General features: G+C 44.3%; 1 protein-coding gene across 1 annotated transcript in view; it reads left to right on the top strand.

Moving 5' to 3' along the window:
- BIRC6 (baculoviral IAP repeat containing 6) overlaps positions 1–26,009 on the top strand; it is a 367,036-nt gene that overhangs the window by 239,455 nt on the left and 101,572 nt on the right. Inside the window, 1 exon segment of the mRNA XM_038745922.1 lies at positions 1,383–1,551. Within this exon segment, the coding sequence (XP_038601850.1) occupies positions 1,383–1,551 (169 nt within the window).

Genomic DNA, 26,009 nt, shown 5'->3' with positions numbered 1-26,009 from the left:
AGAGGGGAGAGAATCGATTTCACTGATCATCAGGGGTCCTGAGTAATCACTACTGCGGCCAGCTTCTACCCTGACTATTCACCTGGACAGCCTCCTGAGAAGAGCATCAGAGAAGCAGCATTGTATAGTGGATAGAGCCTGGGAATCAGATGGTCATGGGTTCTAATCCTAGCACCACCACCTGCCTGCTGTGTGACCTCGGGCAAGTCGCTTCACTTCTCTGGGCCTCAGTTCTCTCAACCGCAAAATGGGGATCCAGTACCTGGTCTCTTTCCTACTTCAGCGGTGAGACCTGATGATCACGTACCTACCCCAGCACTCAATACAATGCTTAGCCTATAATAAGCACTTAATAAAAAACACAACAATAATAGTGATAAATAATATTATCGTTAGTTTTGTTATTGCGTGAGTGCTAAAAAAAAAAAAAAACATTTTGAAGAGGAGGGCTAGGGAGGGATCCAAGTTGTGTCCCTTGTCGGCCAATGCTACAGTCTGGGTCTCCGTAGGCTCGACTGTCTTCTTCCACTAAGGTCGAGAACCACGAAAGTCTTCCCAGGGGTGCTGCTTTCGACTTGAAATGACGGGAACTCCCTCCCTTCCGCTCCCAGGATCCCTGAGGAGCCTGGATCATTTTCTACCCAGGCGCTGCATCGTTTATTGCTGCATAATTCCTGTCCTTGCTTCTCTTCTACTGAATATGCGTGTGAATAACACATCTGTCTAAATTATTTTCTCGGGGGGGGGGGGGCGGGGGGGGAGCATGCAGGCATGGGAATAACTGCCAGCAAATGAAATTTAATGTAGTTTCTTGTTGGAACTGCAGTTCCTTACATCACTTGAGCTTGTCTTTATCCAAATTCTCACTGGGTAGAGTGGTATTTTCAGAGTAGAAAACTGCAAGGGCATTTAAGGTTTTATAAATGGTATTTTGAGGGGCTGGATCACATAGCCTCAACCACTGTGCAGACTTTGTGGTTGGGGTTAGAGACGTGCTGATAAATTATACTCTTCCAGAATTCCTACTTGTAAAACAACTCTTGCCATTAGATAATCTCCTTGACAGGGCCGCATTTTTCACTTCTATTTTATGTTCCCTCGGCACACAGAGTGGTGGCCTAACCGCAGCAGACATTCAATAAATGTTGTTTGTTAATGATAGTAGAGATGATGGTGGTGATAAGAACAATTTCTTTTTATCAACTTGTCCAAATTAAAGTTTAGCGTGTGTCTCAGTGACTTCTAGACTGTGAGCCCACCATTGGGTAGGGACCGCCTCTATATGTTGCCAACTTGTATTTCCCAAGCGCTTAGTACAGTGCTCTGCACACAGTAAGCACTCAGTAAATATGATTGATTGATTGATTGATTTCCGTTTTCAGGTTCTTGCCAGCTATATAAACCCTGCAGGCAGCACAGCTAATGGAGAAGCCCAGTCTGGTCATGAGGGGAGAGGGCAAAACTGCAGTGCACTTCCATCCGTTCTTCTAGAACTCCTTAGCCAATCCTGCCTCATCCCAGCAATGTCCTCTTACCTCCGCAACGATTCAGGTAATGCATTTTTTTCCTCTTCCAGACCAGACCTGTTGTGTGTCCTTTGTGGAAAAAAAAAAAAACACGTTGGAGTTTTTTTATTTGAAACTATTGTAAATAAGAAAGTTCACTGGCAAGAAAGTTTTGCATTCGTTCTACTCGGTATGTGCATCCCATAAGTTTATTGTTCCTTCATTTCAGTTGTACGAAATACAAGGACCGTGGCTCAGTGGAAAGAGCCCGGGCTTTGGAGTCAGAGGTCAGGGGTTCAAATCCCGGCTCCGCCACCTATCAGCTTTGTGACTTTGGGCAAGTCACTTAACTTCCCTGGGCCTCCGTTACCCCATCTGTAAAATGGGCATTAAGACTGCGAGCCCCCCGTGGGATAACCTGATCACCTTGTAACCTCCGCAGCGCTTAGAACAGTGCTTTGCACATAGTAAGCGCTTTATAAATGCCACCGTCATCAAGCAGAGTCCCAGAACCCTAGTTTGATTCTAATTCTGTCTAATCTGTTGGTTTACCTGGTCTTTCAGTGTGATTGGTGATGGTGGGGGGTGATGTTCAAACTTCTTTTACGTCCCTGTTGTACATAAATGGCACTTAACTGGGAGCACAGTCTGAGAGAATTTGGTCTCAGCTACTCAGAGGGTGATTATCCTGCATTTGCTTTACCTTGTCTCCTTTTTCTTTATCCGTCTCCCTGCATTTTGGTCAGTTCATCATCAACCGCATTATCAGAAAGGGGGCAGGGAAACCTGAAAACAGGTGAATTGCTAAGCAGCCAGTTTGGCTTCTTGCTAACAGCCTTGGGAAATGGTTCATTGGAAGGAGAGGTTGGAATTAGGAACTAAGTAGCAGATAGCAAGCTCTTAAGTGTCCTGAATCTTCACCTTTGTGTTCCTTTCAGCCATCCACGGGGCTCATGCTTTAATTAAAGAAGCCTAGCTTGTTAATGTCTTGACTTTTTGAATGTTTTAATCCTCCCGCTGTTATCAGTTTGAAACAAAGTACACTGGCTTAGTTTATGGTGGTTTCAAAATAGCGGCATGTTCACTGTCCTGCTGTGTAGTGAAAAGAGGGCTTGATTTTGCTGACTTTGGTTCCATTCTTTAGAACTTGAATAAAAAAGAGCATGGGTGGGTCGTTCTTTATATGGATGTTCTGGTGTTTTCTAAACAGCCCGTTTGGCTAGACCTTCCTTCATGCGTGACAAAAAAACAAACAGTAGGGAGATTCACCTTTGGGTGCTTTGTGTGGTTGTAACGGTCAGTGTCTGCGGCATCTGGTTCTGATTTTCCCTTTGCCGCCAGTCCGTAGGAAGCACGTGGTCAAAAAGAGCTATTCCTTTCTCGATTTCAGTGCGTCCTCTCGGTTTATCTGCAGCAATTTCTGAGGCGCGGCATTATCTGTGGCTTCGTTTTACCGTATCCTTAAAATATTTCCATTGAGTAGCTGCTCGTGTAATCCACTCTCCTCACTTGTCCCATCCAGTGGCTACCACGTTAACCAAGGTCTAATGCTGGGAGACTGACTTTGCGCTAGTACTTTGTTGTTCGTTATCACGCCTTGCCGTTCAGTTTGTACTTCCCAAGCGCTTAGTACAGTGCTCTGCACATAGTAAGCACTCAATAAATACGATTGATGATGATGATGATGGTGATGGATATAACCCTTAAGCTGGTATTGACACCTGTCTGCTTGTTTTGTTGTTTGTCTCCCCCTTCTAGACTGTGAGCCTGCTGTTGGGTAGGGACCGTCTCTATATGTTGCTGCTTTGTACTTCCCAAGCGCTTAGTACAGTGCTCTGCACAAAGTAAGCGCTCAATAAATATGATTGAATGAATGAATGAATGAAGCGGGGAAGTTGGAACTGCTTGAGGTGTGTGGTATGGTGTCCAGGGGTTGAGGTTTCCCAGCCGTAGATAAGGTCGGACAGCACTCGAGCTGTCACGACTTCTAATTTGGTCCAGAGCCTAATGCCGTACCATCAAAGGAGAAGCAGTGTGGCTCAGTGGAAAGAGCCCGGGCTTTGGAGTCTGAGGTCATGGGTCAAATCCCAGCTTTGCCTCTTGTCAGCTGTGTGACTTTGGGCAAGTCGCTTCACTTCTCAGTTTCCCTCATCTGTAAAATGGGGATTAAGACTGTGAACCCCACATGGGACAATCTGATTACCTTGTAACCTCCCCAGCGCTTAGAACAGGGCTTTGCATATAGTAAGCGCTTAATAAATGCCATTATTATTATTATTATTATTATCAAAACAGGCTGTTCGGCCAAGTCTCCCACAGGATATGCCGATCTTGATGGATTTGATTTGATTTCTACTTGTCTATTACTGCATTGCTGATCGGTGTGCTGCCAGTATAGACTCTTCTATGTCCAATATAGATTTTCGACTGTGGGCAGAATTTCCTTGATAAATCAACCGATCGGTAGTATTTATTGAACGTTCCTTGTGTAACAGAACTGCTTGGGCGAGTACAGTACAACAGAACGAGCAGACAAATTCCCCACCCATAATGAGCTTACAGTCGAGATGCGAGCAGATTTATTAACTCGGTTTTCTTGAGATATAGTTATTGTCAATAAATACATTGCCGTATTTCAGTAACTTCTGGGGTGCCGGAATTTAAGTCGTTCACTCTTGAAGGGCAGTCCCTGGGGCTTTCCGATAGTGCTCAAAATCTGTGGAGTTGGAAGAGTTTCCCGGAAGAATGGAAGTGTATTCTGAGACCCGCATCCAAGTCTCTCGTGGCATCTCCAGCACGCCTGCGGAGGATAAATTAAAACCGGACAAATGAAAATTAAGTGGGAGATGCCGAGGACACATCCCTGGAGGGTTGTGATCCTTTGAGAGGATTTAGACTTTTATTTCCAAGTCACATAGCCACTAGACGCATCAGTTTCCAGCTGGTGCTGGAGTCCTAGATGATGTAGTGGTATTGATTGAGTGCTTATTGTATGCAGAGCACTCTACTAAGCACTTGGGAGAGTACAATAATAATAATAATGATGGCATTTGTTAAGCGCTTACTATGTGCAAAACAATACTGGACACGTTCCCTGCCCACAAAGGAGCTTACAGTCGAGAGGTGTCAATAGCCATCTCTTTCTGTGCTTTTTTAACATGTGATCGTAAATCTCTCATTTTGTGTGCAGACTTTACATTAGGTGATTTAAGTTTTTTAGAATTGGATTACATCGTGTTCTTGTAGGAAGCAGTGGTTAACGTGATGCTGGGGTGTTCAAAAGCACTTTGCCTTATTAATGCAGGAATGTCTGTTTTTAATACTAGGTAGAGGCTAAGAATTAAGCTCCCCTCTAGACTATAAGATCATGGACATGGGCAGAGAGTGTGTCTGTTTATATTGTTCTCTCCCACGCACTTAGTATAGTGTTCAGCATGCAGAAAGCGCTCAATAAATATCATTGAATTTATTGGCTATATAGAAGTTTGTTGAAGAAAGGAATTCTATTTTAAAAGTTTCAAATTTTTGATGACCACAATAACTCACGCCTGCTTAGAGCTGGCATGTTAATTGATCAGTTGAATAGGCGACTGTGTAGTTTTCCGGGCGGTATTGTCACAGAAAAAAAAGGTAAAGGGGTTTAATTTCCATCTAAACCAGATTGGAACACTCACAGTTTTGTTGTTTAGTTTGTGATCTGAATGATCCAGATTCATTAATTCATTTGTTCAGTCGTATTTATTGAGCGCTTACTGTGTGCAGAGCACTGTAGTAAGCACTTGGGAGGGTGCAGTGCAGTAATAAACAGACACATTTCCTGCCCACAGTGAGCTTACAGTCCAGAGCAGGGAAGACAGTCATCAGTGCAAAGAAATTAAGTGCAGATATGAACATAAGGACTTTGGGCCTGGGACAGGGGAAGAGCAAAGGGAGCGAGTCAGAGTGACGCGGAAGGGAGTGAGAGATGAGGAAAGGGTGGGGCTTAGTCTGGGAGGGCTTCTTGGAGGAGGTGTGCCTTCAGTAAGTCTTTAAAGGGGGGGGAGAGTAATTGATAGTCTATGAACTGAACATCAATCTTTGTCAGTCTTTTCATCTTTTGATTACTGATGTATTTCCATGCTCCATATTGTGAACTCTATAATCAATTTTCGGTGATCCAGGGGGAGTCTTTAAGGACTTATTTAAAAGCATTTCTTTGTGGGAGGGATCATGGCCTAGAGGGGAAGGAAAATGGGACCGGGAGTCAGGAGACCCGGATTCCAGTCCCGAGTTCTGCCAGTTGACTGCTGTGTGATCATGGGGCATTCACTTAACTTCTCTGTTTCTCAGTCTCCTCATCTGGAAAATAGGGAGAAAGTACCTGTTGCCCTTGGGTCAGCCCCGTGTGGGACGGAGTCTGATTCGTTTGGCTTGTGTTCACCCCAGTCCGTATCACAGTGCTTTATACATTCTATGCCCTTTATAAACCCCAAAGGCAAAAAATAAAATAAAATTAAAAAATGCAACCGCAGGAAAAAAGGTAGACACTGATTAATGGTTGCTTAACCCTATCAGATTTTTGTATAGTTTGCTCACATCTTAATATAGGGTTCACCTTTCTTCAATTTTCAAATATATGAAAAGTCAATGAATATTAACTCTAAAGTATGTAATCCTGAGAACTCTTTCATTGAAATATTCCTTTTGATTTAACTGGATGATCAAAATATTCATCCGAGAAGAGCTCTGCACACAGTAAGTGCTCAATAAATACTAATGACTGATTGATTATTTGGCATCGTTGGCTAAAATGCTCCGAGCTGATGGAATAACCTAAACTATTCCAATCAATCAATCAATCAATCAATCGTATTTATTGAGCGCTTACTGTGTGCAGAGCACTGTACTAAGCGCTTGGAAGTACAAGTTCCCAAGCTTAATTCCAGAGCTAAGGCGTTAACAAGTAGTTCATTGCAATTTTGTACTATCGTCCTTTATCATAAAGTACAGCGCTAGGCACTCTAGCATTTTAAATGAGACTAATAAAGTTTTTCAGCTACCACAAGGATGATTAAATCTCAGAGCAATACATTTTTCCCCAAATTGATTAGGCTGATACAGCCTTAAAGAAGTTAGCATATGACAGGAAACCCTGAAAAATCCTTGCGTTTTTTTTTTTAAATCAGCAGATGGAAATTTAAAAGGATTTCAAGATCCTTAGCTTCTATTTTTCAAGTGTAATTGAAGTTGCTCTTAATCATGTGCAATCGTGATGATTTAGTAATCTGGCTTCTCAGACAGGTCAATTAGAGGTGAATCAGAGAAGCCACACGGCCTAATGGAAAGAGCATGGGCTGGGAGTTAGAAGGAGCTCAGTTCTAATCCTGCATCCTCCACTTCTCTGCTGGGTGACCTTAAGCAAGCCACTTCACTTCTCTGGGCCTCAGTTCCCTCATCTGTAAAATGGGGATGGAAACTGGGAGCCCCATGAGGGACTGGGCTGTGTTCAACCTGATTAGCTTTTACCTACCCAGCGTTTAGTTTGGTGCCTGATACATAGTATTAAGCACTTGACAAATGCCATCCTTGTTGTTATTATTATTTAAGTAAAGACTGAGCCCCTTCCTTCTTCTCCCCCTCGTCCCCCTCTCCATCCCCCCATCTTGCCTCCTTCCCTTCCCCACAGCACCTGTATATATGTATATATGTTTGTACATATTTATTACCCTATTTATTTATTTATTTATTTTACTTGTACATATCTATTCTATTTATTTTATTTTGTTAGTATGTTTGGTTTTGTTCTTTGTCTCCTCCTTTTAGACTGTGAGCCCACTGTTGGGTAGGGACTGTCTCTATGTGTTGCCAATTTGTACTTCCCAAGCACTTAGTACAGTGCTCTGCACATAGTAAGCGCTCAATAAATACGATTGATGATGATGATGATGAAGTAAAGTCTTCCAGGACTTCGAAAGAGTCCTTCTTGCCCCAAGTTCTTTAATCCCGGAGGAAAGGACAGGAACTGTGTCGAACCCAATTTTGCATCTACTCCAGCACTTAGTACAGTGCCTGGCGCACAGTAAGTGGTTTACAAATGCCACAGTTATTATTATTATTACTATTATTATTATTAAGTGCTTGTCTTTCAAAGCGATGGGAATGAATGAACGTGCCGACCAGCTCTTTTACAACGTTCTCCCCCAAGTGCTTAGTATAGTGCTCTGCACACCGTAAGCGCTCAGTGAATACCATCGTTGCCAACTTGTACTTCCCAAGCGCTTAGTACAGTGCTCTGCACACAGTAAGCGCTCAATAAATACGATTGAATGAATGAATGAATGATTGTTTTCTGTGAACTGCAGCTGCCTTTATTTCTTTTGTCAGCTCGTTGGTAAAGGACGAGCACAAAAACAGGAAAAATACCAGTAGATGAAAATTGCATCTTCTGGCACCTAAGACATTTAAGAATAGATGCTATTCTACCCAAATAAGATTTGTCACATTTTTAGCACAGCCCAACATCAAAATTGGGGGTGTATGCAAATGAAGAGTTGTTGCCATGGTAATGCGAGTCTTTGGAAGGCATCCGAAATTAAACTTTAATGAGGTGAATTGCTGATATCCCAAAGAGAAGTCTTTTAGAGCGTGTGTGTTTCTAAAAACGAAACTGGGATCCCTTACTAGACTGTGAGCCCACTGTTGGGTAGGGACTGTCTCTATATGTTGCCATCTTGTACTTCCCAGGCGCTTAGTACAGTGCTCTCCACACAGTAAGCGCTCAATAAATACAATTGATTGATTGATTTCCAGGAGGATAGACAGGTCAGAAAATGCCGTCATATTTAGGGCTATCGAAGAAGCGCTTAGTACTGTGTTCCGCACATCATAAGCACTCTTTAAATACGATCGATAGATGAGCGAGAGTTTACAGTTGTCCATTTGGGGTAGTTTTACCCGTCTTTGAGGATACATTGCCTGGAATGTCCTCAGTGAGGGGATTTCCTGTCTTGATAGCAGAGCAGAGAGCAGGATAGGGGGGAGAAAAAATCAGTTTATCCGAGGCCACTCCATTCTCTGGCTGGGAAAGGCTTCTCTGACCCTACTGGTTACAGGACAAGCTGCCAGGCCACCCTTCCAACATAGCCAGCAGCGTGGCTCAGTGGAAAGAGCCCGGGCTTTGGAGTCAGAGGTCATGGGTTCAAATCCCGGCTCCGCCAAATGTCAGCTAGGTGACTTTCGGCAAGTCACTTCACTTCTCTGGGCCTCAGTTACCTCATCTGTAAAATGGGGGTTAAAATTGTGAGCCCCCTGTGGGACAACCTGATCATCTTGTAACCTCCCCAGCGCTTAGAACAGTGCTTTGCACATAGTAAGCACTCAATAAATGCCACTGATTGATTGACCTAGCTGGGGAGCGGGACTGTGGCCCTTCCCTGTGGCAAATGGAGCTATAATAATGATAATAATGACACTCATGACACGGGGGACACAGACACTCATATGAATACAAAAGTAATTCATAACCAGTAATTTAAAAGTATGTACCGTAACCATAACCAGTAATTTAAAGGTATGTACTATCATATGAACGACACAGACACTCATATGAATACAAAAGTAATTCATAACCAGTAATTTAAAGGTATGTACCATAACCATAACCAGTAATTTAAAGGTATGTACTACCATATGAACGACACAGACACTCATCTGAATACAAAAATAATTCATAACCAGTAATTTAAAGGTACGTACTACCAGAACGATTGCAGATGGTGGTGGGGCGTTCTGGGAGAGGTGTGTCCATGGCGTCGCTATGGGTCGGCGACGACCCATATGGATTGGCGACAGTAAGTGCTGTAAATCAGCCAATTCCCTATTGTCCCATTCCACTCATTTGATCCTGGAACAGAAGGCTGATGATCTAGTGACCAGACTTCTGGTGGCTCACGGGTAAGGAGTGGGCACAGGGCCTACATTGGAGTGGGAAGCACGGAGAGGAAAGATGGCCGTGGCAGTGGGAAGGAGAGAAAGGGGCCGAGATGGTGGAAAGGAGGGAGGGAGGGAGAGAAGAGGTAGGGGGAAAAGTGATATGAAGAAGTTGGTGCCATCCTCCACCCCAGGTTCCCAGATGAAAGTAGCAGCGACCCAACCCGGGTCAGCCGACTCGACTTGGGGTGGCGGACTCCTTCTCCGGGTGGAAGGTGGCGGCACGGCCCATCCTTGGGCCGGATTTCGGGGCCGCCTCTGCCGGCAGATGGAAGCGATAATGGAAATCGTCGTTTTTGTCAGGCACCTACTATGCGCCGGGCACTGTACCAAACCAAGCGGCGGAAGCAGCAGCCCTGGCCTCGTCTCAAACGGATCGTTGGAGCCGGCGGCCAGGCCCTTTGCCTCCAACCCAGTCCTGGCAGTCGAGGCCAGCCTTCTCTGTCCTTCACCTGGCACGGAAGCGTTAGCAGGTCCAGCATCTGCCTGTGCGCATGCTCGGGCCTAGGCTGTGCCGACGGAGAACTGGAAGTGCCCTGTGCCCTAGTAAATCCCATCGTGCCCAGCCCCAAGAGGCCGAAACAATTGCAGCAATGGGTGCAGCAGAGTCCCAACCCAAACGGAAGGCAAGGCCGAAACGTGGCGTGCCTTTGGCTTTGAGGGGTGGGAGGGGGGGAAGGCAAGGGGAGCTCAACATTTGTCAACATCTTACTAATTTACAAATCACTGCAACGATAATAATGACAGTAATACTTGTTCATAATCGTAATAGTAATGATTGCATTTATTAAGTGCTTACTATGTGCAAAGCACAGTTCTAAGCGCTCAGGAGGTTACAAGGTGATCAGGTTGTCCCAGCGTCCGGAAACTCAAGGTCCCTGGGCCAAGCGGGAGCTGCTCCGGCCGTTAGAGCGAGTGGGCGCCTGGAGATAATAATAATAATAATGATGATGGCATTTATTAAGCGCTTACTTTGTGCAAAGCCCTGTTCTAAGCGCCGGGGAGGTTACAACGGGATCAGGTTGTCCCACGGAGGGCTCACAGTCTTAATCCCCATTTTACAGATGAGGTCACTGAGGCCCAGAGAAGTGAAGTGACCTGCCGAAAGTCACACAGCTGACAATCGGCGGAGCCGGGACTTGAACCCATGACCTCTGGCTCCAAAGCCTGTGATCTTTCCACTGAGACACGCTGCTTCTCTAATCAATCAGTGGAATTTATTGAGTGTTAGGTGCAGAGCACTGTACTAAGTGGTTGGGAGTATAATGCAAACAGAATTAGCAGACAGATTCCCTCTCCATAACAAGCTTAAGTGCGTACTGTGAATCAAACACGTGAACCGAGTGGTGGGGTAGATGCAAGGTAATGGGGTCGGACTTAGTCCCCATCCCCTTGGGGCTCACAGTCTAAGTAGCAGGGGGTAGGATTCAGTCCCCATTTGACAGGCGAGGGCCCAGATGCCCAGAGGAGTGAAGTGATTCACTTCTTCTGTGCCTCAGTTACCTCATCTGGAAAATGGAGTTGAAGACCGTGAGCCCCACATAATGACCTTGCATCTCGCCAGGGCTTGCTTGGCACATAGTAAGCGCTTAACAAATACCATCATCATTATTCCTTCCCCCTTCCTTCCTCTCCCCCTTGTCCCCCTCTCCATCCCCCCCATCTTACCTCCTTCCCTTCCCCACAACACCTGTATATATATATATATGTTTGTACATATTTATTACTCTATTTATTTATTTATTTTACTTGTACATATCTATTCTATTTATTTTATTTTGTTAGTATGTTTGGTTTTGTTCTCTGTCTCCCCTTTTAGACTGTGAGCCCACTGTTGGGTAGGGACTGTCTCTATATGTTGCCAATTTGTACTTCCCAAGCGCTTAGTACAGTGCTCTGCACATAGTAAGCGCTCAGTAAATACGATTGATGATGATGATGATGATTATTCCATTAGGCCACTTCGCTTCTCTGCTTCTGGATACAGTACATGTGCAAAGAATGACTGTGAGCCCGTTGTTGGGTTGGGACCGTCTCTATATGTTGCCAACTTGTACTTCCCAAGCGCTTAGTGCAGTGCTCTGCACACAGTAAACGCTTAATAAATACGATTGAATAAATGAGTGAATGAATATCATTCTGTATAGCAAAAATGCTGAATCAGGCCACTGTCGACAATTAGCAGGGAGCGATTAATTGGAAACGTTGGAATTAAAAAGGAAAATGTTTTATGCAAGGGTGTACAAAATGGGCATCCCTTCAGGCATGCTAATTTTAGTGGAATGAGGGGTACCTCTATGCATATGAAATTAGCTGGAGCAGCTGCTCGTAGAAGCTGCCTGGTCAGTATTCCTTCATGTTCACCTCAGCGGAGACACTGAACGGAAGAAATTGTTTCGGCGTATGGATGTGAGGTGACCGAGAAATTCCACAAAAACCTTCACTATGAAAGTTATCCTGATGTACCCGTTCATTAACTGATGCGTCTCCATTCGTCATAATCGTATTTATTAAGCACTTACTGTGCGTTTAATGCTGGGAAAGAATTCCCAGGTGGGAATTAGTCACAGATCTTGTCTTTCGAGGGGCTCACGGGCTAATAAGGAAAGGGGTGGGGGGAATGTCGACTGGCTCTAAAGGAGAGTTGAAATCCAACAGTAAGAGGACGTGAAGACAAAAACAAATATCAGTAGGGTACTGCAGCGAGAGGAGCAGAATCTGTGGCTCCAGTACTCTTCTATATCACCCCATTGGGTTGTTTTTTTTTCCCTTTCCCCTTCCCTCCTCCATCCTCTTGTTTGATTTCCCTCAAACCTTTCCGAGATATTGAACTGAGTGAATGATTTTAGTAGCCGGGTAGGAGGGGGAAGGGGGCAAAGAATTAAGGGGCCTGTAGCCATCAAAACATCTTCTGAGACTAAGAAAACGTTTATTAGAAGTAAGATTCCCAGGATCCATGTAGGAAAGAGAGCATAAGGCAGTAAAGATCATCACATGCAGTGCTCTATGGATTTTAGTATTTATGATGTGGGTGCAACTTAACCTCTTCGCTCCTTGCACATTCCACTGCTGTAATCAATAGAACGGCGGTCCGACAACCCAGCCGACTTAGCGGCGCTAAGAAGAGTTAAGCAGTGATTATTGTTGCGGAACGAAAATCGAGCCCTGAAATCAATCCTGAAATAAGCTGAAGTGTTTCAGAGGTCCTCGCCATCTGAATGTCAGGTGTAAAGTGGAACGCCACAAGGTAGACGGACTCATGAATCGAATGAACTCCACTTTTAGTTCTAGGAGAGGGCACGGAGCTAGAGGCAAGCATGGTTCCCTGGCCTCTTGGCTAGACCTCTTTTAGACTGTGAGCCCACTGTTGGGTAGGGACTGTATATGTTGCCAACTTGTACTTCCCAAGCGCTTAGTACAGTGCTCTGCACACAGTAAGCGCTCAATAAATACGATTGATTGATTGATTGATTGACCTTGAGGGGGCAGGGGCGGAAGGGGGGGTCTCAGGAACAGAGACCAGAATCCAGAAGCCCCATTCAAAGAATCAGTCAGTGGTTCTCGAGCGCTTCATTCATTCATTCATTCAATCGTATTTATTGAGTACTTACTGTATGCAGAGCACTGTACTAAGCGCTTGGGAAGTACAAGTTGGCAACGTAGAGACAGTCCCTACCCAACAGCGGGTTCATAGTCTAGAAGGGGGAGACAGACAACAAAACAAAACATATTAACAAAATAAAATAAATAGAATAAATGCGTACAAATAAAATAGAGTAATGAATCTGTACAAACATATATACAGGTGCTGTGGGGAGGGGAAGGAGGTAAGGCGGGGGGATGGGGAGGGGGGAGAGGAAGGAGGAGGCTCAGTCTGGGAAGGCCTCCTGGAGGAGGTGAGCTCTCAGCAGGGCCTTGAATGGAGGAAGAGAGCTAGCTTGGTGGATGTGTGGAGGGAGGGCATTCCAGGCCAAGGGGAGGATGTAGGCTGGGGTCGAGCACTTACGGTGTGCAGAGCACTGTACTGAGCACCCAGGGGAGTTCGGTGGCCCAGCCCCCAGCCCTACCCCCAGCTTTGGCTTCCTGCCGTCTCTGATGCCGGGGGTGTCGGGGGAACGTGGCGATTGGGACCTAACAGCACGGCGGAGAGAGTTAAAAAGAGAGTGTAGGTGGGGAGGGGGGGCAATAAGAACTTACCATCCGCACCCCTCCACACACACACACACACACACATGCAGATCACCGGCTTCAGGGAGTGAGAGGAAACAGGGCCCCGGAAAAGTGGTGACGGCTGCCACTCTGGGAAGTTGGCCGGAGGGATCGTGGGAGCATCTTCTCGACCATCTCCTGACTTAAAGCCCCATGGTCCCCTCCTGCCCTTGCACTTGTTGCTGTTCATCTCCCCTCCAGCCAGGAGGGAGCGGTGGCCCCAGCAGGTCTGTGATGGTGACGGTGACAACGATGGTATCTGTTAAGCGCTTACGACGAGTCGAGCACTTTCTAAGCGCCCGGGGTCGATGCAAGCTAATCAGGTCGGACACGGTCCCTGTCCCACAGGGGGCTCACTGTCTTAATCCCCATTTTACAGATGAGATCACTGAGGCCCGGAGAAGTGAAGGGACTTGTCCAGGGTCACCCAGCAGACAAGCGGCGGAGCCAGAATTAAAACCCAGTTCCTTCTGTCTCCCAGGCCCGTGCTCTATCCAGTAGGCTGCCGTGCGGCAGCCTGTTCTCTGGGAGGGGCCGTCATTGAGTTAAAGAGGAGAAGGAGGGGGTGAGGACTGGAGCCACCGTTGGGGGAGGAGCGGTGGCGTCATCCCTCCATCATCATCATCATCATCAATCGTATTTATTGAGCGCTTACTATGTGCAGAGCACTGTACTAAGCGCTTGGGAAGTACAAATTGGCAACACATAGAGACAGTCCCTACCCAACAGTGGGCTCCACCCCAGCCAACAGCCCTCGTAGGCCTCCTCCCCATCCCCTTTTGGCCCACCCGTCTCGGACTGATTCCGTTTTTGGTTCGCAGCTCTCACGAGGTTTGCCCCCACCCCGGGTTAGAATTTACAGGGTCAGATTCATAACTCATAAAGGCCGCCAAAATGCCATTTAGGACATCGCTACTGTGCAGTGTTCAAGTATTTAAAAGATGCATTGAGGCAAAATTCCTGGCGATAGTATATAACTCCCCCCCTCCATCCCCCCCCAGCGTACCTCCTTCCCTTCCCCACAGCACCTGTATATATGTATATATGTTTGTACATATCTATTACTCTATTTATTTATTTTACTTGTTCATATCTATTCCATTTATTTATTTTGTTAGTAGGTTTGGTTTTGTTCTGTGTCTCCCCCTTTTAGACTGTGAGCCCACTGTTGGGTAGGGACTGTCTCTATATGTTGCCAACTTGGACTTCCCAAGCGCTTAGTACAGTGCTACAGTAAGCGCTCAATAAATACGATTGATGATGATGATGATGATGGACAGAGAAGATAGGCCAGCACAGCGAACCCCAGTTAGAGTCGGGGAAGCTAAGAGCAGAGCTTTGGAAGTCACCGCGCCAAGAACAGGAACCAACGGTGTTGGACTACAAAGACAGAAAATGGTATCATTCAGTAAGGAGGGATTGTTCCCTGCACCTACACATGGGAGGGATTTTCGGTCAATCATCATCATCATCAATCGTATTTATTGAGCGCTTACTATGTGCAGAGCACTGTACTAAGCGCTTGGGAAGTACAAATTGGTAACAAATAGAGACAGTCCCTACCCGACAGTGGGCTCACAGTCTAAAAGTGGGAGACAGAGAACAAAACCAAACATACTAACAAAATAAAATAGAATAGATATGTACAAATTAAATAAATAAATAGAGTAAAAAATATGTACAAACATAGATACATATATACAGGTGCTGTGGGGAAGGGAAATCATCAGCCATACTCACAAGCAGTGGTGTTTATTGAGCCCTTACTATGTGCCAAGCACTGTTCTAAACGCTTGAGAGAGAAGCAGCGTGGCTCAGTGGAAAGGGCATGGGCTTTGGAGTCAGGTCATGGGTTTAAATCCCTCATCCGCCAATTGTCAGCTGTGTGACTTCGGGCAAGTCACTTAACTTCTCTGGGCCTCAGTTCCCTCATCTGTAAAATGGGGATGAAGACTGTGAGCCCCCCGCGGACAACCTTATCACCTTGTAACCTCCCCAGCGCTTCGAACAGTGCTGCACATAGTAAGTGCTTAATAAATGCCATCATCATCATCATTATTATTATTATTACAAGATATACAATAGAGTTAGCAGGCACGTTCCCTGCCCGCAACAAGCCTACAGTCTAGGGGACAAGCTTGCATACGCTTGTCAGAACTGTCTTTTTCGGAACTCACCGGAGATATGTATTTATGGGTTTGATTGGTGGAGCAAATTAAAGAATAATAATTGTGGTATCTTTTAAGCACTTACTATTCATTAATTCAGCCATATTTGTTGAGCACTTACTGTGTGCAGAACACTGTACTACGTGCTTGGAAAGTACAATTCAGCAACAGAGACAACCCCTACCCAACAATGGGCTCACAGTCTAGAAACGGGGGGACAGACACCAAAACAAGTAAACAGGCACCTGTAGCATCACTATGTGCCAGGCACTGTACCAGCAATTGAGGTTGGACACAGTCCTGGTCCATTGTGGGGCTCACAGACACAATCCCCATTTTCCAGATGAGGTAACTGAGGCACGGAGAAGTGAAGTGACTTGCACAAGGTCACACAGAAGACAGGTCGCAGAGCTGGGGTTAGTCCCGAGACCTTCCAAGCCCGTGCCCTATCCACTGTGCCGTGTTGCTTCCCTGAAAGAGCTTGACGTGAAAATAGAGTAGACTTACTGGCTGGAGCCCATCCATTATTTGTGTCTTAGGTGATATAGCGGAGTAGTTCATTAAAATGCCCTTCACGCAGGGCAGTATAATTTTGCAAAGTTTGCTGCCACACACCATCATATCCTCTCCTTATTCCACGGAAGGCACTGCCTCATTATATGGAATGGGAGTGTCGGACCCCCCCAGCCTGCCAAGTGGGTTTTGGACCGATATTTGCTTTCTCTGCTCTTCTCATCCACCAGTGATAATTGTTGGTTCAATTATAGCCGTCTTTTAGCTTTGTTATCCCATCATCTAGAGTGTTTGCCAAAGGGCTATCTAGCAAATTATCCTATGTAAGAGTCTTAGCATAAGTCCATTAATTTAGTAAATCACCCAACACCAGTACTGACTTCTGCTCATCATCTTTTTTTTTTCTTTTTGTATCCGAAGCTAGTGGTAGACCATATTATATTGCCTCTGCGTGCTCTTGAGCAACAAAAGCAAGAATTTTACAGACTCCCCGTTGCATTGACATTTCACAAATAGAGACAATCCCCAGGAGGTTCCATTTCATTTTTTTCAACTGTTATTTTTCCTGAAGGGATTCTTTCTATTTCTTTTAAAAAGGAAATTTTCGATGAGAGAGGAAAGCACACCGGAGTAATTCTTTTCCGTCGGTGCTGTGCTGGAAACTCAGGGTATCATGAATAATGTCTGGCGACTTTGTTAAAAAAAAAAATTGGCAATCGAAATTTAATTTGTTCTGCCTGCTCTCTGTCCTGCACTGATAATGTCAGGGCTAGTGTTCTGAAATTAAAAAAAAGAAATGTGTCATGGCAATATTTACAACCACAGAAAGGTTGGAAACCACTGAGTTAAGAAAATAACTTTCAAGTAAGCGATGGTAATCCAAACACATTACTCAGTATGTGTTGACTTTTTCCATTTGTGACACACATAATCTGTAATACCATTCTCCTGGAAGGAACATCATGATCAGAAGTTCTTCACAGTATAAAGCAGTCATTTTAATGAGATTTGCTGAGAAGTGATTGATTGCGTGTGGGAGGCCGAGAAGAAAACTGATTGCACTCCTTTGGGCTCTCCGTGGCACGGATAAATATGCGCCTTTTAGACACAACCTGAGACCAGAATCCCACTGTGCCAGCAGATGTTGCCAACTTGTACTTCCCAAGCGCTTAGTACAGTGCTCTGCACACAGTAAGTGCTCAGTAAATGCGATTGATTGATTGTTGATTACTCTGTGATCATGAATGCATTACTGTTATCTCCTTACCGCAATATCCTCACCTGTATTCATTCATTCATTCATTCATTCAGTCGTATTTATTGAGCACTTACTGTGTGCAGAGCATCATCATCATCATCAATCGTATTTATTGAGCGCTTACTGTGTGCAGAGCACTGTACTAAGCGCTTGGGAAGTACAAGTAGCAACATACAGAGATGGTCCTTACCCAATACCGGGCTCACAGTCTAGAAGGGGGAGACGGACAACAAAACAAAACATGTAGCCAAATCTGTTGTAAGTAAAGAATTACTTCTTGATTGGTACAGACTACCAGAGACAAATTATAGGGTGTCCAGTCTTGGTAATCTTAAGAAAAAAAGTAAGAATAATCTGTCCTGGTGCTCATTCCCCAGCCTAAAAACATAAATAAATCCAGTGACCTCTCAAGATCCTTTCAATTCCCTGTTTTCAGCCCCATGACTCTTTAAACAAGTGTGCTGTGATATATACGCACATAGCTCCCAAAAGAACAAAGAATGTAGACGTCTTCAGACATATCTAATAGTCTATGATTGCCACAATGTTTAAAACTGGACTCCTGCAAAACTATAAATATTTTAACAGAAAAATGTCTAAGCACATTAGATCATTTTGCCCATTTCCTTTCAACCTCGTCATCAATCGTATTTATTGAGTGCTTACTGTGTGCAGAGCACTGTACTAAGCGCTTGGGAAGTACAAGTTGGCAACATATAGAGACGGTCCCTACCCAGCAGTGGGCTCACAGTCTAGAAGGGGGAGACAGAGAACAAAACCAAACATACTAACAAAATAAAATAAATAGAATAGCTATGTACAAGTAAAATAAATAGATAAATAAATAGAGTAATAAATATGTACAAACATATATACATATATACAGGTGCTGTAGATTGTGCACTTGACCACTGACCATCATCATCATCAGTGGTATTTATTGAACACTTACTATGTGCAGAGCACTGTACTAAGCGCATGGGAAAGTACAATCCAACAGAATTAGCAGCAGAATCCCCTGCCCATAACGAACTTACAGTCTGGGAGCTGGACGGGGGCTGGGGGAGGGGAGGGGAGATAGATATTAATGTGAAAAAATAAGTAATTTATAAGTGTACAGTTGAAAGATTCATCATCATCAATCGTATTTATTGAGCGCTTACTATGTGCAGAGCACTGTACTAAGCGCTTGGGAAGTACAAATTGGCAACATATAGAGACAGTCCCTACCCAACAGTGGGCTCACAGTCTAAAAGGGGGAGACAGAGAACAAAACCAAACATAGTAACAAAATAAAATAAATAGAATAGATATGTACAAAATAAATAAATAAATAGAGTAATAAATATGTACAAACATATATACATATATACATAAGATTCATTCATTCAGTCGTATTTATTGAGCGCTTACTGTGTGCAGAGCACTTCAGTCGTATTTATTGAGTGCTTACTGTGTGCAGAACACTGTACTAAGTGCTTATATGTCCATAAGTGCTGGGGTTTGCAGGTGGGAGCAGATATCAAATGACCAGCAGTCACAGATGACCAGAAGCGAGGATGAGCTGTGGAAAAGAGGGTTTAATAGGGGAAGGCCTCTGTCAATCGAATAATGATAATAATGATGGTATTTATTAAGTGCTTACTATGTGCAAAGCACTGTTCTAAGCGCTGGGGAGGTTACAGGGTGATCAGATTGTCCCACAGGGGCTCACAGTCCTCATCCCCATTTTACAGATGAGGTAACTGAGTCACAGAGAAGTTGTCACTTGCCCAAAATCACACAGCCAACAAAGACCCTCCCAAAGGGCTGAAGCAACAGTTCTTCCCGGTCCCACAAAGCTCTGCCGAGGAAACACTGGTCAATTATGTGAAGATGGGGAGGCAGGCTTCTTCCTCTGCACGTTAATTCGTACACCTTCTGGCCCACATCCTCGAGATCTAAAAGGCCATTCTGAAAACGTCCGAGCCTCTGGATATGATTTTGTCATTGCTGACTTGCCCAAGGTCACACAGCAGACAAGTGGCAGAGCTGGGATTAATCCAGTCTTAATCCCCATTTTACAGATGAGGTAACTGAAGCACAGAGAAGTTAAGTGACTTGCCCAAAGTCACACAGCTGACGAGTGGCGGAGCTGGAATTAATCCAGTCTTCATCCCCATTTTACAGATGAGGTAACTGAGGCACAGAGATGTTAAGTGGCTTGCCCAAAGTCACCCAGCTGACAATTGGTGGAGCTGGGATTTGAACCCATGACCTCTGACTCCAAAGCCCGGGCTCTTTTTCACTGAGCTAGGCTGCTTCTCTGTATAGGCTAGGCTGCTTCTCTGTATAGTATAGGAGAAAAGGCCCTAGGTCTTGAAACATGCAGGCTAAATCATTTTTCTAAACATGCAATTAAAAAAATTTTAAGCGCTTTATCTCATTCCACAGAAAACAAAGGGCTTTGTCCCTTTAAAAGAGTTTTTTTCAAAAAAAGAATTAATTTTTAAATCAGTTAACTTTAAAATATATTTCTGTGTCCCGAAAACATTTGAACACTGAGCTTTTTATGTGGTTAGCGCCTGAATCCAAATCCGTCGATTATTTATATTAATGTCTGTCTCACCCTGTAGACTGTAAGTTCCCTGTGAGCAGGGACTGTTTATACCAGCTCTGTTCAGTTCAGTCGTATCTATTTAAAGTCGCTTAACTTCTCTGTGCCTCAGTGTCCTCATCTGTAAAATGGGGATCGAGACTATGATCTCCAGGTGGGACAGGAACTGTGTCCAACATGATTCATTCATTCATTCAGTCGTATTTATTGAGTGCTTACTGTGTGCAGAGCACTGTACTAAGCGCTTGGGAAGTACAAGTTGGCAACATATAGAGACGGTCCCTACCCAACAGTTCATAGAATTAAGACACTACGATAAATTTGGTTATGAACACAGCTTTAAATTCCCATTGTATATATTCCCTGTATATATGTTTGTACATATTTATTACTCTATTTATTTATTTATTTTACTTGTACATATCTATTCTATTTATTTTATTTTGTTAGTATGTTTGGTTTTGTTCTCTGTCTCCCCCTTTTAGACTGTGAGCCCAATGTTGGGTAGGGACTGTCTCTATATGTTGCCAATTTGTACTTCCCAAGCGCTTAGTACAGTGCTCTGCACATAGCGCTCAATAAATACGATTGATGATGATGATGATGATTGTTCAATTCACCCCTGGACTCTGTGACAATACGCAATTAATTTTAGAGGGGGAAAATGCACAAGAGCCCAGGAAGAAAGCCTTTTGCTAGTTATCAATCATATTTATTGAGTACTTACTGTTTGCCAGGCACCGAACTAAGCGCTTGGGAGAGTACAAACAACAAAATAACAGACACATTCCCTGCCCACAACGAGCTTGAAGTCTAGAAAATGGAAATGAGTTGCCAGGCACCGAGATTGCTTTGTATCTACCCCAGCACTTACATCAGTGCTTGGCACATAGTAAGTGCTTAATAAATATCATCATCATTATTATTATTATTATTATTGAGTGCTTACTGTGTGCAGAGCACTGTACTAAGCACTTGGGGAGAGTAAAGTGCTACAGAAACACATGCATTACCTGCCCACAACCAGTTTACAGTCGAGAGGTGGGGAGACAGACATTAATGTAAATAAATTACAGATTCTGTTGGGTTGCACTCTCCCAAGCACTTAGTACAGTGGGCACACAATAAATACCACTGACTGGTTGATTGAATTCATTCAATCGTATTTATTGAGCGCTAACTGTGTGCAGAGCACTGTTCTAAGCACTTATGCTTAGACTATGCTGCTAACCTTGTGTCTTACTGACAAAGCTATTTTACCCAGGTGGTATGACGTTTTTCGTAACTGGATCCTTTTTTCACAGGCTTCCTGCCTCCCTTCATTTGAGCTGTGCCCTATAGAAATTTGGTCACAAAGGTCCACTGATGCAATTAAAAGTGTAAAATTTTGGCTTTAAATGCAGTGTAGTGATTCTTCCGCTTGTTCGGCTATTATCCAGAAAGTCTCCTTTTCACTCTGAGTTCTTTGAAGAGAAAATTGCTAGCCAGAGCAATTGCTAAGCATATCTTTTTTTTGTACGCTCCAAATTTCAAATAGCTTCATAGATTTTTAGATAAGTTTTCCATAGATTCTTGCCTATAGGTTAAGACTGAAAAATCAAGCTTCTTAGGTTTTTGTTTATAACCCCTGAAGGGTTTTTTTGTTATCATCATCATCATCATCAATCGCATTTATTGAGCGCTTACTGTGTGCAGAGCATTGTACTAAGTGCTTGGGAAGTACAAGTTGGCAACATATAGAGACAGTCCTAGTAAAAAGTGTTACAATGGAAGTCTTATTTTTAGCTCCCTATATTATAAATATTTTTTTGTAATTCATTCAACCGTATTTTATTGAGCGCTTACTGTGTGCAGAGCACTGTACTAAGCACTTGTGCTTAGACTATGCTGCTAACCTTGTGTCTTACTGACAAAGCTATTTTACCCAGGTGGTATGACATTTTCGTAACTGGATCCTCTTTTCACAGACTTCCCTTCATTTGAGCTGTGCCCTATAGAAATGTGGTCACAAAGGTCCACTGATGCAATTAAAAGTGTATAGTTTTGGCTTTAAGTGCAGTATAGTGATTCTTCCGCTTGTTCGGCTATTATCCAGAAAGTCTTCTTGGCTTTAAGAGTAGTATAGTGATTCTTCTGCTTGTTCGGCTATTATCCAGAAAGTCTCCTTTTCACTCTGAGTTCTTTGAAGAGAAAATTGCTAGCCAGAGCAATTGCTAAGCATATCTTTTTTTTGTACGCTCCAAATTTCAAATAGCTTCATAGATTTTTAGATAAGTTTTCCATAGATTCTTGCCTCTAGGTTAAGACTGAAAAATCAATGTTCTCGGGTTTTTGTTTATAACCCCTGAAGGTTTTTTTTGTTATCATCATCATCAGTCGTATTTATTGAGCGCTTACTGTGTGCAGAGCATTGTACTAAGCGCTTGGGAAGTACAAGTTGGCAACATATAGAGACAGTCCTAGTAAAAAGTGTTACAATGGAAGTCTTATTTTTAGCTCACTATATTATAAATAATTTTTTGTAATTCATTCAGTCGTACTTTATTGAGCACTTACTGTGTGCAGAGCACTGTACTAAGCGCTTGGGAAGTACAAGCCTTAACTATTATAAAGTGCTGTATTTTGCATGTTAGATCAAGCAGTCAAGTTTATTGAGCGCTTATTACGGGTGAACCTTATACTAAGCACTTGGAAGAGTACAATGCAGCAAAGTTAACAGACCCGGACCCTGCCTCTAATGAGCTTACCAGTCTAAAGGGGGAGGCAAACATGCAAGTTCTGATTTAGGGTAGGGACTGTCTCTATATGTTGCCAATCTGTACTTCCCAAGCGCTTAGTACAGTGCTCTGCACATAGTAAGCGCTCAATAAATACGATTGATGATGATGATGATTTAGCGGTAAGAGTAACTGTGAAACTTGCTGAGCTTTGCCCACGCAAACGTTTTAATAAGAACTCATTCAAAAAATGGCAACATGCTGAAGAAAAATCATCTCTCCTGCGGTTGAGAATTTGGAATAATACCTGCTTGTGTGTGTGCTGAATAGCCGTATTTGGTAATAAGCCCTACAAGTAGGGAACGGCCATTTTACAAGGACAGAAGCTTTCGGTATTTTTACTGGTTAGAGTAAGCCCGGTGTTTTCGCATTAAGCGTCACGGGACTGGCCAGTGCTAAACTGGGAGAGCCAAACGGAGGCTTTTAAACCAAAGGGAGAATTCTTCTGCCTCTTAGAGATCATCATCAATCGTATTTATTGAGCGCTTACTGTGTGCAGAGCACTGTACTAAGCGCTTGGGAAGTACAAATTGGCAACATATAGAGACAGTCCCTACCCAACAGTGGGCTCACAGTCTAAAAGCCCAAGTCTAAGTCTTAAGTCTAAGATCCCAAGGGCCCAACCATTTTCCCTAGAGAAGCAACAGAGGAGAAACCCCCGGCGCTCCCACACTCCCCCGCTCCCTGTTGGAAGCCAGTTTAAGTTCTGGTTCGAGAGAGGCATCACTTGACTCGTGCCGCCTCTACCCGTTGCACGTCCCTGGAGATGTCGGAGGGGAAAGCGGAACAGCAGCGGCCGTGCGTGATGAGCTCACCTCAAGAGTGAGCCCCTCCTCCCCAGCCGTCCCCCGATACTGACGGCTCCCCGAAAGGGTGGACTAGTGCCCTGCCTGCCGTGGGGGCTGCGACTCCTGGCCGGGCTGGAATTGCCCTTTGAGGCGGGCAGGGCCCCTTTGGAAAGAGAGAGGGGTTCAGGTCTTAGCACTGCCCAGAGGATGAGCAAGACTAACCTCCTCGAGGGCAAGGAACGCGCCTTGCCGACTCTGTTAATAATAATAATAACGGCATTTGTTAAGCGCTTACTATGTGCAGAGCACTGTTCTAAGCGCTGGGGGGGGAATACAAGGTGATCAAGTTGCCCCACGTGGGGCTCACAATCAATCCCCATTTTGCAGATGAGGTAACTGAGGCTCAGAGAAGTTAAGTGACTTCCCCAAGCTCACACAGCCGTCATGTGGTGCAGTCGGGATTCGAACCCATGACCTCTGACTCCAAAGCCCCTGCTCTTCTCACTGAGCCACGCTGCTTCGCGCTCTCCCAAGTGCTTAAATCAGTGCTCTGCACACAGTATGCAGTCAGCTAACCTCCTCACTTTGCCTCATTCTCTGCTGTCCCGCCGTCGACCCCCAGCCCACATCTTCCCCCTGGCCTGGAATGCCCTCCCTCCACACATCCGCCAAACTAGCTCTCTTCTTCCCTTCAAAGCCCTACTGAGAGCTCACCTCCTCCAGGAGGCCTTCCCACACTGAGCCCCCTTTCTCCTCTCCTCCTCCCCATCCCCCCGCCCTACCTCCTTCCCCTCCCCACAGCACCTGTATATATGTTTGTACAGATTTATTACTCTATTTTACTTGTACATATTTACTATTCTATTTATTTTGTTAATGATGTGCATCTAGCTTTACTTCTATTTATTCTGATGACTTGACACCTGTCCACATGTTTTGTTTTGTTGTCTGTCTCCCCCTTCTAGACTGTGAGCCCGCTGTTGGGTAGGGACCGTCTCTCTGTGTTGCCAACTTGTACTTCCCAAGCGCTTAGTACAGTGCTGTGCACACAGTAAGCGCTCAATAAATACGATTGAATGAATGAATGAATTTCCTCCCACTCTGTATGCAAAAGCAGCATTCCTACCTGTGGTGAAGAAAATGTCAACTCAGCTACAAATATTTTATTATGAGGAAAAATCCTCTCCCCTGTTACGTCTGAAAGTATTCAGGTGGAAAGGTTACTGGTAGCTGAATCAGATGTGGGAAGGATATACTCGGTTAATGTCTCTATTCTTTACCCAAGCTTCTCTCCCACTTCCCAAGCACTTAGTACAGTGCTCTGCACACAGTAAGCGCTCAATAAGTACAATTGAATGAATGAATGAATGGTTGATTATAAATTTATTCTTAAAGAGTAGCCTGAATTGCAAGACTTTGCTCTACAAGGGACAGAAAGGTTCAACTGGTATGACGTATGTCCAGGAAATCTAAAAATAGCTGCATTTTACTGGACTTTGGGGATTTCAAACAGCATTCTGTTTCATTTGACAGATTTATACAGATTTATCACTCTGTTTTACTTGTACATATTTACTATTCTATTTATTTTGTTAATGATATGCATTTAGCTTTAATTCTATTTGTTCTGACGACTTGACACCCGTCTCCGTGTTTTGTTTTACTGTCTGTCTCCCCCTTCTAGACTGTGAGCCCGTTGTTGGGTAGGGACCGTCTCTATATGTTGCCAATTTGTACTTCCCAAGCGCTTAGTACAGTGCCCTGCACACAGTAAGCGCTCAATAAATATGATTGAATGAATGAATTTGACAGCTGCAAGGATGTTAAACTCCCCAAAGCAGAAGCCAGAAGGAAGGGGTGGATCGTTAGCATAGACTTGCCCAATCCTGGAGGGATAAACCTCCCATTTGGGAAGTAGGACGAGTTGGCCCGGGCTGGTGTGGAGCAGGTTCAGACTTTGCCAAAAATCTTCCTTAACCTGTGTGATATGGTCTTCCACAGACCTTTTCTCCAGGCATCCGTTGACCCTTGGCTAGCCGGCCTCATTTCGTGGGTTGAGGTCGAATTTGGAAAGGAAGACCTAAAATAGAAAATGGCAGGGACCAGTTCTCAAGCTTAGTTTGAGGAGGTGGAGTTCGAGGGGGGAAACAGGGAGGATAGATGAGAAATGGGCAGAATCCAGTTTCTTTGCGTCAGGGTGACTCGCTGTAGACCCCTCACCTTGTCT

Source organism: Tachyglossus aculeatus, chromosome 1 (assembly GCF_015852505.1).
Source record: "Tachyglossus aculeatus isolate mTacAcu1 chromosome 1, mTacAcu1.pri, whole genome shotgun sequence".
NCBI lineage: Eukaryota > Metazoa > Chordata > Mammalia > Monotremata > Tachyglossidae > Tachyglossus > Tachyglossus aculeatus.
Note: the sequence above shows the minus strand (reverse complement) of the source record. Positions and strands in the feature narration are given on the sequence as shown.